We start from the raw sequence: 11790 nt of genomic DNA, 5'->3' as shown, positions 1-11790 counted from the left end.
TTTTTGATTTTTCTTTACAGGACAAAAATTGCCCAAGGACAACACAAGGGTTAAGTTCTACAGTTAGACTCCAGTTTATGTCCATGTTTCTGAGTTTTCTGTGTCCCCAGTTTATGGTTTCTTGTCTGTTCGGCTCCTGTTGTGTCTCTGTCTCACCCCTGTGCGTCTCTCACCCCTCCATGTGTCTTGACTCCATGTTTGTATCTCTCAAGCACTCTTCTTAGTTGTGTCACTGTGTTTTTTCTTCCTTACCTGTTTCTGTCCTTGCATCTCATCTTTTGCCTCCCTGCTCGTTTATCCCATTACTATGTCAAGCCCGTGTGTCTTAGGTCTGCATCTCAGTGTTTCCTGTTTTATTTTGAGGGCCTTGTGTCCAATGTCGAGTGTGTTCAGTTTTGCTTCCTCCTGTCCCATTAGGTCTAATTCATTCCAGCTGTTTTCCAAAGTGTTTCCACTTCCATGATTCCCTACTTGTGTGTGTATATATTGTGTAAGTTTCCACTTGTCCTTCATTGGTGCGTCTGTAAATCTCCTAATAGTCCTTCCTTGTGTTTTTACAAGGAAGTCCAAGTCATTCTAAGTTTCCTAGTTTTCCAGGTTTTTTGTTAATTCTAGTTTTCCCAAGTTAAGTGTTTCATGTTTTTGTTTTTGTTGTTGTTGTTGTTTTGGATTTCTTGTTTCAGCTCATGTTTTCTGTAATCTGCCTTAAAGATTGGCACGCCCTTATTTAAATACAGTTGTGTAGAGTTGTGTTCTCCAGCCAGCACAGCATGCTCTGGGCTGCTATTATGTTGTTGTTTATTTTTCCCTTTTCGCTCAGGCACAGCAACACTGCTTGTGCCTATCGTCAAAAGCACTACATACAGCACTCTCAAAGCACTCACACACACAACACAAGTGGAGATCAAACGATCACCGGTGTCACGGCTGCACAGCTGTTTTATACGTGAGCTGTAGGGCGTGGCCAGGCGAGCTGGAGTGTCTTAAAGAAGTATCCACACGCCACGACCAAGGGGGGGCGTACCCCGTACATATGGAATATGTAACGGTGTGGAGAGATAGTCTCGATATGCTAGAGAACTATAGTTTTTAACAGCTTCAGTTTCCACCTCAGAGGTTGTTAACTTGGTTTTCAACCTGTGCCCAACAATCAAAACAAAGATTGTCTGTCGGGTTCTCAGCCCTGCGAGCTGTTTAAACTGTGCCTCTGTTTCTGAGGAAAATCTGGTGCTTATGAGAAAACTTCTAAATGAGGCTGAAAGCACTTTCATCACATTTCTATTAAGACACTCGAGTCCCCATGATACAGACCCATAAAAGCCTCTCCTTGCTCCTGTACTTGTTCAATATCTTTCGTGGTCTCTTTTTGGTCGTTTTGCGTCCCGTGGTTATTGAGCAGCCGTTCTTTTTGTGGTTTAGCATCTGTTTATAGTCGTCTTGGGTCTCTTTGCCGACGTGTTTCTTTTCTTGCTCGTATATTGTCTGTTTGTAGACTTTTTGAAAATCTTTGTATTTTGCATCTTTGCATACTCATTTTGATTATGATCATATCACGAAGAGCCATATGCGCTGGTGGGTTTTGCCACTTCAGTGTAAATTCGATGACTTAAGCTGTAGTTGTTTCAACTAAATGTCAGAACGGTTAAAGCGTGCAGAACATTAAAGACAGTATGTCCTTATCAGCGCGCTGCAGGCTGTCTCATATTGGGAACAATTGACGACGACTGCATTACTGCCAGGCTTTAAGATGATGATGATGGACTATTGTCTGTTTTTAATATTCATGCTGGACTGTTAGCTTCTGAATGGAGCTGAATCTCACACTAATAAAGAAAATATATTTGTAGCTGCAGTGTCTGTATTTCTAAATGACGACAGCCTGTGTTCACAAACGCAGAGTCCTTCCTCATGAATCAATAATTTGATCAATAACAGCAGCAGGATTTATTGAAGCACAGATTTTTGCCCACATAAATGCAACAGAACACAAATATAAATCAAGGATAATTGTTTTGTTTTCACAGCCAGCGAAGATGTATAATAGGACCCATTAGTTTATTGAATTAAGTATAACAATAAAAGCAAAGCAAACTGTTCTCCATAAGGAACGCAGTGTCTTTTTTTTCTACCCACATAGAATTTAAAGAGCATCGCCACAAAAAGCATTTAAATCCTCAGTATTTATTTATTATTTAGTTTTGCCGTTACAGTTACAAACCACCCCAAACAACAAGCACAAAATATGATGAATGATATTACATTTAAAGATAAATATAACTGTGGTAAAGGGATGGAGATGGATAAGAACACCACACCAGGCAGTGGCACTTAAATTCTGGGCCAAGAATATATTTCTCACATCATTCATTCCCCCAGCAGTCTGAACCATGGTTACAGTGAGATGGAGCCTTTCTTCCATGTTTACTTGAGACTCTGTCCCGACCATCCAAATGTTTGAATAGAAATCACATATTTTACTCTCTTCTATTTTCCAGTTTTCATGCGCCTGTGTGAATTGTAGCCTCAGTTTCCTGCTCTTAGCTGACAGGAGTTTTTGCCTCTCTGTGTTTATGCACCAGTTTGGATTTGATCATTATGATTAATATCTTTCGCTCTTCCACAGTGTGTCTTTTGTCCCGTCGTTTTCCTCCTCTCATCCCCAACCAGTCACAGCAGATGGCCACTCCTCCCTGAGCCTGGCTCTAAAGGTTTCTTCCTGTTGCAAAGTGCTTGCTCAAAGTTTGATTGTGCATGATTTATGGTTTCCTTCCTATTAGCTCAAAGGAGTCTCCTTTGACCTTTGGTATTATAACCCAGAGAACTGCCATTCACCGGATATTTTCTCTGTAAGTCCTAGAGATGGTTGTGTGAAGAAATCCCAAGAAATCAGCAGTTTCTGAAACGTGGGAGGTGGCTGTAGCTCAGGAGGGCGAGCAGGTCACCTACTGATCGGAAGGTTAGTGGTTCAATCCCTGGCTCCTCCAGTCTGCATGTCAAGTATCTGTGGCAAGATACTAACCCCGAGTTACTCTCTGATGCATCCATCAGAGTGTGAAGGTGTATGAATGTAGTTAGGAAGTGCTCAGTTGAACGAAAGTTCTTGTGTGACTGGGTGAATGTGGCATATTGTATAGAGTGATTTGAATACTCTGGGAGAGTAGAAAAGCACCTCCACAGCTGCTCTTTGCGCAGTGCTTTGTGACTGACAGTTAGTTGCTGGTAGATGTTTCAGGTTTTGGTTGCTTATGTAACCCTATAATGTATTTACCACCACCTCATGTGTCAATCAGCTGTATACTTTTTACTTTTAGCAAGCTAAAATGCTAAGAACAATGTCAACTTCTGAATTTCAAATGTCTCACTATTGGAGCGTGTTAGCATTCTACCATTAACACTGACTTCTAAGCACCTCTATGCAAACACTTGTAGATAGCAAAGTCAACCTCCCAGCTGTGCTCCAGCCTGGACAAGGTTACTAGATCTGGCTAGCTTTCTGTTGTGTTCATCTAGTTTGGTTTGAGAACTGGGAATTCACCTAAGGGTGGCTGTAGCTCAGGTGGCAGAGCAGGTCAGCCACTAATCAGAAGGTCGGTGGTTTGATCCCATGCCGAATATTTTTGGGCAAGATACTAAGCCCATGTTTTGCCTACTGGTGGTGGTCAGAGGGCCCGGTGGCGCCAGTGTCCGGCAGCCTCGCCTCTGTCAGTGCGCCCCAGGGTGGCTGTGGCTACAATAGCTTGCCATTGCCTATGGGTAAATGACTGAATGTAGTGTAAAGCGCTTTGGGGTCCTTAGGGACTGAATCAAGCACTATACAAATGCAGGCCATTTATCTGTGGACCATGTATAGGTTAAGTAAATTTTGGTTTATTTTGAGCCAGTGCACTTGGGCCAGCTCCGGGCTGTCATTAATGCTATCCTTCATCAGAATGGGATTCGGCTCTAAAAGAATCCTGAATCTAAATCTTTGGAGAATTTTAGCAAAGGTGACAGTAATCAGCAAAAATTTTCACCATTTTTTAAAAATCAGATTTGATGGTTTAAAATTATATATAGTTACAGTGTTTTGCTCCAGTGACCACCACAACTAATGTAGATGGTGGTTCAAAATAACTCTGTATGTAATGAGATTTACTTCTAAAGGGATTTTGGTATCACAAGAGTTTGCTAGCCATTGGAAAAGTTATTTTTGTTTCAGACTGTACCCTACATACACTTGATAGTATTGCTAGAGTATTGTAGTTCCGTCATTCTGTGTAAAAAGGGGTTAAAACACAGCAAATATAAACAGCTTTTGTTGCATTTTCATTCAGAGGACTCCTTTTCTTCTTCTTCAGCTCATTTGCACTTGTGTTGTTTTATTTCAAACTCGTTTATTTGTCTCCAGTGAAGGATGTGCAGTTTTGCCAGCAGCCCCTCAGGGAACCAGTCCTCCTCCGCCTCGCAGGTCTTCCAGAAGTTTCCACAAGGGTGCACAGTGAAAGGTAATGGGCCACAAACTCCTAATCATGGGTCTTTCTGGGGCTAATTGTCGGCTCCTTCTGTCTCATCCTCCCTTGCAGCAGGGAGAGTAATGAGGTGTTACGTGATATGATGTACCCCTCAGGACAACAAACCATTCATTGAGAAGTCCTCAGAGATCAGAAAAGAGCTAATGGAGAGAAAACAAGGACAAGAGATAAAATCATAGGAAGAACAATGGGATAGAAAAACAGAGGTTAGAGATAGTAGTGGGTGTTTGTACAGGAAAGGCAAAGAAAAGTTACACTTACAGAGAGAAGAGGAAATTAAGACACTGCACCAAGAGACGATCGATAGAGCAAAGAAATAAAAAAATAATCCAGAGAGAAGAAAAGGTGAAAGAACCAAAGGGGACTGACTCTGCAGGACACCAAGAGAACCAGAGGAAAAGATAAACGCACTCCATTTACTGAAGTTTCTTGTATGAACCACTTAATTTTAAGCAGCCTGAGGTTTGCCTCCAACTTTAAAAACTCCACAAAGAAATTCTCCTGCAGCCTCGTTTTCTCCTATAAACTCAAGAAACATTTCAGCAATTAAACACCTTCTGTTTTCCACATCTTCTGTCATCTTTTATAGTGTGCAAATGTGAGATTCATTCCGAGTGAGTGTCTGAAGGCGAACGTCTACCATCGGACCTTTTCTTTGTGCAGATGGGAATATTATTGTCAAAGCAGCATTTAGAAAGGTGACTTCTTGGAATAAAATCAGTTCATTTTATGGCTTTGAAGTTTGATCTGCCAAATGTTGTGTTGATCGATCTTAGCTTAAATCAAAGATAAATTAGTTGTCCTGTTTGTTTCAAGACGATGTTCTTTGATTAGTTTCTGTCAGGTATTTACAGGCTGCAATAATTATGTTTAGATTTGAGTTTCTGATAACGTAATGCTTTGAAGAACCTACACACAATCATATCCCTTCATTGATAAGGTTTAAGGTTTGTGAGAAAAACACAGTGTAAAACTCTACTGTATGAAATGATTTCTTATCACTTCTGCCACCATAATAGTTTTTGGGATATTTGTCTTGTATTGATTTACTTTATCATAGTTTTAGGTTTTACTTTGAGTTCATTTTCAAGTTTATGCCTATGTGGATATGTAGTATTACGATATTCCTGGTGTGGAAGCTATGGTAGCACGAACATCCTGGTTCCTGCATATTGTCTGAGCCAGTGATATCTGTTATTTCAGTAACTGATCATCTTAAGATTTGAATGGCAGGTGGGTGGGGCTTCTATGCATGAGAATACCATATTGGAAATCCCTTTTTTCTACATCACAAAAGGGTGAGAGAAAAAAAATTCTGTTGTCTGATGTCTTTAGCTTACAAGGGTTACTTGTACATATACTGACCTCATTATTAGAAACTTTGGCCATGTCTAATATGAAAATCCACCACTGCAAGACTTTTTATGAGACAGGAAATAAAAGCATACAATGTTCCCTTTGATAGACATCGGCTTCAGGTAGCTTATAATGAGTCTGGTATGTTTGTAAAATGGATTGTTCAGATTCAGTTGCTGTCAAATCTTTGAAAACAAGCTTTCCGTGTCTCACATTTAGTATTGATTGTGCTGGTGAGTCGTGCTTCCTGCAGGGTGATTTTCCTCAGAAATGTCTGCTGAAGTGACGCCTTATTGAGCCTCTCTGGTCACATTATCAGAGTGACATTCCTCTGATCTGCCTCTGCTGTCAGCCAGCTCTACAGTGGATTTTGGAGTGTTGGTCATCAGAGTATCTCCTGCTGTCTAATTTCATCACAAAATGTTTTTTAGCCTGATGTCTTTACAGCGGCTCAGTTACCACATTACAACATTACAGCTGCTTGTGGATATTTCTGCAGAACGCATACAACTGTCATTTCTACCAATTGGTCATGCCAGATAATGGGAGATAATTAAAGTGAAGAGAGGCTTGATATCACATTCCTTCATCTAACAGACACATACCCGCCTATAGAAAGAATACATACTATAAAAAGACACAAGATTAAGAGTTTCAAAGAGCCTCATGTCAAGCGGGAAATAGGACTCTCGATCTGATTTAACCTCCCTTCTGGCATTGCCCTGTGGCTTCAGAGTATCAACAAATCATTTCATAATGTTCTATAACATGATAGATGAGGAAAATAGTCCCCACTCAAGCCGCAAAAAATCGTTTTTTTCTTTAGCGGCAAAACTCTGCTGGGTGTAAGTCAGGTCTTAATTTTAGCACCATCACCAAACAACACAGTTTCAGCAGAAAACCAAACACAGACACGCTCAATAAAATACATTAACCATATATATATATATATACATACATGAGAATATTACAGTTTATGTTGGCTGAGTGATGCTAATGATAATAAGAGCTAGTTGAATTGTGTAAATAGAAAGAAAGGATGCTTCAGCCCTTCCTTTATTACCTCCTTCAACAAAGGATACAACCAAAGATCCTTTTTAAAAAGAAAGGAGATGATGTGTTCACATATTACACAGGACATGTCAACAGGGTGGGAAAAACCAAAGGTCTGAGAGAAAACCTGCCCAAGCACCTAAAGAACATACAAACTCGTCACACTCAATGCAAGCCACTGTGAACCCACAGTATTAACCACTCAGCTTCTCCCACAATTGACTCAGTCAACCATCTAAACAAAGATGCTCTGATCTGCCTCTCTCACTTTTAAAAACCAACATTCAGTGCTAATTGACCAAGTTCTTGAACTTGTCTGTAAGGCTGAGCTCAAAAACTCTTTGGAGAAAGCTCATTTCTGCTGTTTGTCTCCTCAGTCTTAGTTTTTCAGTCACCACCCACAGCTCATAGCCACAGGTGAGGGCAGGAATATAGATTGACCAGTAAATCAATAGCTTCACCTTCAAGCCCTCTCTTCACCACATACAGGTATAACATCTACGTCACTGCAGATGATGCATCAATCCATCATGAAAACCAAACTGAGATACTCAAACTCCCCCACTACAGGGAACAACTCCTCAAATCAGAGTGGGCATTCCACACTTAATACCATGGAGGTGTCAAGGGTGGTTTTCAAATCACAGTCATTAAAGAATCTTAGAAAATTGAAACGACTTGATGATGAACAAGCTGTTGAAAATCATGCAATGTAGTTTTAAGCAAGCACTTTGACATTCAGTAAAAATCTCTAATCAAGCGTGAACCCATGGATTTAATTGATTTGCCAAGCCCTAAATGAAAAAGTGTAAAGTGCCAGAACAAGCAGGCAAATTAGTCCTGCAGAGACTTGGATCTGTTATCATTTCAACTCAAAAGCGGGAAAAAAAAGGAAAACTTCAACAGTCAAGCTTATAATGTAAGTTTTTATTAAATAGTATTAGTGACAAAAATCAAAAGATTATAAATTCCAAAATAAATGAAAAAGATTATGCAGACAAACAGGCGAAGCTCGGCACAGTATCATTCATATACAACTGTGAACACCTGATTTTTCAGTTTCAGAGTATAAAACATTTTGCTGCGGTGCTGCTTGATTGCTCGTGTAGTCCAGAAAACACTGGGGAGGAAATCCAGGAGTAATGTGAGGAAACAACCTCCAAATCAAACCGAGTTGTCCTCTTTCTCAGGATTCCTGATCAGAGAGAAATGTTGAGCAAACTGAAGGAAAACTCAGCTTCTTTATAACACAGAACACACTGAACACCTTTCACATGACCCTAACACCGATCAACATCAAGTCCTGAAATTATATGAGTATATGAGATTATTGACATTTATGGGAGAGTTTAGTGGATACTTAAAGTAACTGTAAGATCCAGTATTATAACTCACAGCATGCTGGTCACAGTCTTGTTTCTCTTGTATTTAATTTCGAGAGCTGAATGACTTTTGGTTTGTGTGTCCAATAGTCCAGTGGATACAGGTGATGTTGTTCATTTCCACTAGTTAGAAATTTTGTTCTGATTGGTCCCTTTGATGGTGCCTGTTTCCACATGATTGACTACACCAGACGTAGGAGTGTAGCTAAAGCCCAGCAGAAACTTCCATGTGTACAGGAGAAGCAGCTGGTTGTGTTGGCTGAAGGTGGTGCTGTCAGGAGGCTACTGCTACAAACTCTCTGCTGTGTGTGAGTGAAATCAAAATGGTGACTCTAATACTCACAGAAAAGTATTTTACTGCATTCCTAACCTGTAAAAAATGAGCTACATCTATTCTTTCGATGGCTTCTATCTATAACAGAACGTTTTATCCAGAAAATGGTAATTCTGGTTGACCTTAAAAAACGATCTTCCATAGCTGATCAGATGGTTCATGGTGTCTGCTGGTTTGGGACACATGTTACAGTTTGCATACTGGAGTTACTGTCTGAGACAATTCTAGGTCATATCTTGACTTATGGCATCATATTTTTGGATCTTAGATGTTGTTTTTTCCTGTAGCACATATTACTGGCACCTGATTTAACCCCTTGACATCCTCCAGGTCACCAGTGAAGCCCTTGGAATTATGGCTGCACTTTAGCCACATTCTAAATGTGGATAGTTGTTACCTTTCAAATTAACTGTGTTAAAAGCATGTTGGCCTTTCAGTTCCTCTGTTATATTAGTTCCATTTGGATATGACACACAGGTGAAAATTCTGTATAAAGGGGTAGACTCGAACTCAAAATGGATTACTGGTGACTTGCTGGATGTTAAGAGGGTAAATTTATATTTGAGTATATTAAAAGACTCGAAAGGGGGGAAAATCTTTTAAACCAAAGGTAAAATATTGGAAAAAAAACACTCACTTAAAAATTTTATGTGTGTCACATCAAGAAAGGTTCAGTGTAAATTTACCACAAAACACATTTTCAGTGAGTGTGCTTACATGGCTATGTAGCGTCCTGCTATTAATGATATGGAAACTATGATAATACGAGCATCCTGGCTTCTGCATATTGTTCAAGCTGGTGATATCTGACATTTCAATAACTGATCGTCATCAATTCCACCGTTGACCAATTTGCTGCAGGTGGGGTTTTTGACAGTAAGGGAGTTTGGAAATTGCTTTGGAAGTTCAGGGCAATGATTGTTTGTGGACATTTTTAGGCAGCAAACAGAACGGATTAGAAACTTGTCATCCTTGCATCCTAGTCAGGTGCTTGAAAAAACTCAACTGCCTCCTTTCGATGTGGAGCTCCTCACCTTGTCGCTAAGGTTGAGGCCAGCTACCCTTCATAAAAAGCTTATTTCTACTGCTTACTGTCCACTAGCCAGAGTTTGTGACGTCTTTATACATTTTCTGGAACCCTAAACAAATGCAAGTAAATTCCTGTGACATTGCGGCACACCATTAGTGCTGCTGCAACTAGAAATCAGGACTTCTTTCACTGGTAGCAGTTATGTATGATGAGGTTTGTTTGTGTCACCTTCATAGCAGAAAAAAACACTCTTTAATAAGCTTGAAATAATTTGCTGACTGATTAAGCCTGCTTCATATTGAAGACGCTCTGAATTTTTGAAATGTAGGTGTCAATAGCAGGACACTTAAACATAACCAGTAAACATATCTCCACATAAACACGCTCACAATTTCAAAGCATATGACACATCAGTCTGTATTCCTAAACTGCATTAATATGAATATAACTCTTGGGGCAGATCACAGATCAGAGCGCTGTCAGCTGTTCTTCCGCACATCCATCCGCTTCCGCTTGTCCTTTTCAGGGTCGCGGGGGGCACTGGGGCCTATCCCAGCTGTCATATGGCGAGAGGCGGGGTTCACCCTGGAGAGGTCACCAGTCTGTCGCAGGGCTAACACACAGGGACAGACAACCATTCGCGCTCACATTCACACCTATGGGCAATTTGGATTATCCAATTAACCTATCCCCACTAACTGCATGTCTTTGGACGGCGGGAGGAAGCCGGAGTACCCGGAGGGAACCCACGCAAACACGGGGAGAACATGCAAACTCCACACAGAAAGACCCCGGCCTGATGGTGGAATTGAACTCAGGACCTTCTTGCTGTGCGGCAACAGTGCTAACCACCGTGCTCCTGCTCTTCAGCACGTTCCTGAAAAAGGTCTTCATGCTCAAACTTCTGAGCCCTCTCTGATCTGGACATGGTGTTCTGTGTGAATGTGACGAAGCACAAAGGAAGAGGAGGGGACTGGAGTGAAGGTCAAGAAGAGGTTTAAAAAAGTTATCCCCCCCAACCAAAACGCTGGTCAACCCCCTCTGCTGCTTCAGTTTAAGACAGTGCTCATAGAAAAAGTAATTCCAGTTCATTTAGTTAGAGTTTGTTAAGCCCCGCTGCTTGTCTTGATTTCTCTCAGGTGTTTTGTTCAGGTGCTCTCTGTTCAGAGTTCTACAGTATTCAGTCATTCACGGTGAACATGAACACTTCTCCTTCTGCCTGCCAAATCCCTCTTAATCTTTTTCTTTTCTCTTCTGAATTCAACACTTTTCCCATTCATCCATTTTTATAGTTCTTCCTCCCCTTTTTTCACTTCCCTTGCCACCCGACATTTCATCCTTATTCTTCTTTTATGCTTCCCTTTTTCTCTTTACTTTGTACCTTCTATTTCTCTCCTCACCAACAGACTGACAAACAGGTAGATGGATAGAAGCGTCTTGTCCAATAACGAGTCTTGGCTAGGATCACATGCCTGTGGAGGAGAGTCCCAGGCCGGCTGCTTTGCTCATGCAGGGTAAACCCTGAGCTCCGGCTTTTGGGAAATCGTGGGCCACCACGCGGCCATTCTCCCCTCCAAGTCCTGACGGTCCAACTCCTAACCCACCAGCAACCGCTCCTCCTCCTGCCACCGCTATCCCGCCAAGGCTGGTGCTCATCATGGCGGCATCAATAAGCTCCTGCAAGACAGGGAGAGATGAGACAAAAGTTATTTAAGCACACAGACTCACACAAAGACAAGTCTTTATTAAATTCAGTTTAAATAGTTAAATTGTTTGGCAAAGAGGAAAAATATCTCAAAACTCTTTCATTTAGCAGATGAAAATCCTTCTAATAGTTTCAACAGTGAGTTTTTCTCTTGACCTCAGTTTCCAGTTAACAGAATTAATATTACCTTTTTAAGGCCAGAATTAATCAACCACATTTCACGTGAATTTACTTTGGATATCCATAATGTAGATATTTTTATTTCCATCCATAACCAGATAGCAAAAAGTCTATTTGGATCTTATCGACAAATTCTTCGAGTCCATGTTGTTTCTTTTATTTATTCAGTTTTTATATTTCATATGTTGAAAATTTTACTTTTTGCCAGTGTACTTTCCAGACTCTTCGCTCTATGTGAA

The 11790-nt window shown here is 40.7% G+C and overlaps 1 protein-coding gene across 4 annotated transcripts in view; it reads right to left on the bottom strand.

Moving 5' to 3' along the window:
• Positions 1-7826: 7826 nt before the first annotated feature.
• LOC101470434 (glutamate receptor 1) overlaps positions 7827-11790 on the bottom strand; it is a 114187-nt gene continuing 110223 nt past the window's right edge. For all 4 annotated transcript variants that reach the window (XM_076889454.1, XM_076889453.1, XM_076889457.1 and 1 more), the window contains one exon: positions 7827-11343. In XM_076889454.1, coding sequence (XP_076745569.1) covers positions 11131-11343 — 213 coding nt within the window. In that variant the 3' untranslated portion in view covers positions 7827-11130. The remainder of the gene's footprint in view (positions 11344-11790) is intronic.

The sequence above is a fragment of the Maylandia zebra genome, linkage group LG10 (assembly GCF_041146795.1).
Source record: "Maylandia zebra isolate NMK-2024a linkage group LG10, Mzebra_GT3a, whole genome shotgun sequence".
In the NCBI taxonomy this organism is placed as follows: Eukaryota; Metazoa; Chordata; class Actinopteri; order Cichliformes; family Cichlidae; genus Maylandia; species Maylandia zebra.
Note: the sequence above shows the minus strand (reverse complement) of the source record. Positions and strands in the feature narration are given on the sequence as shown.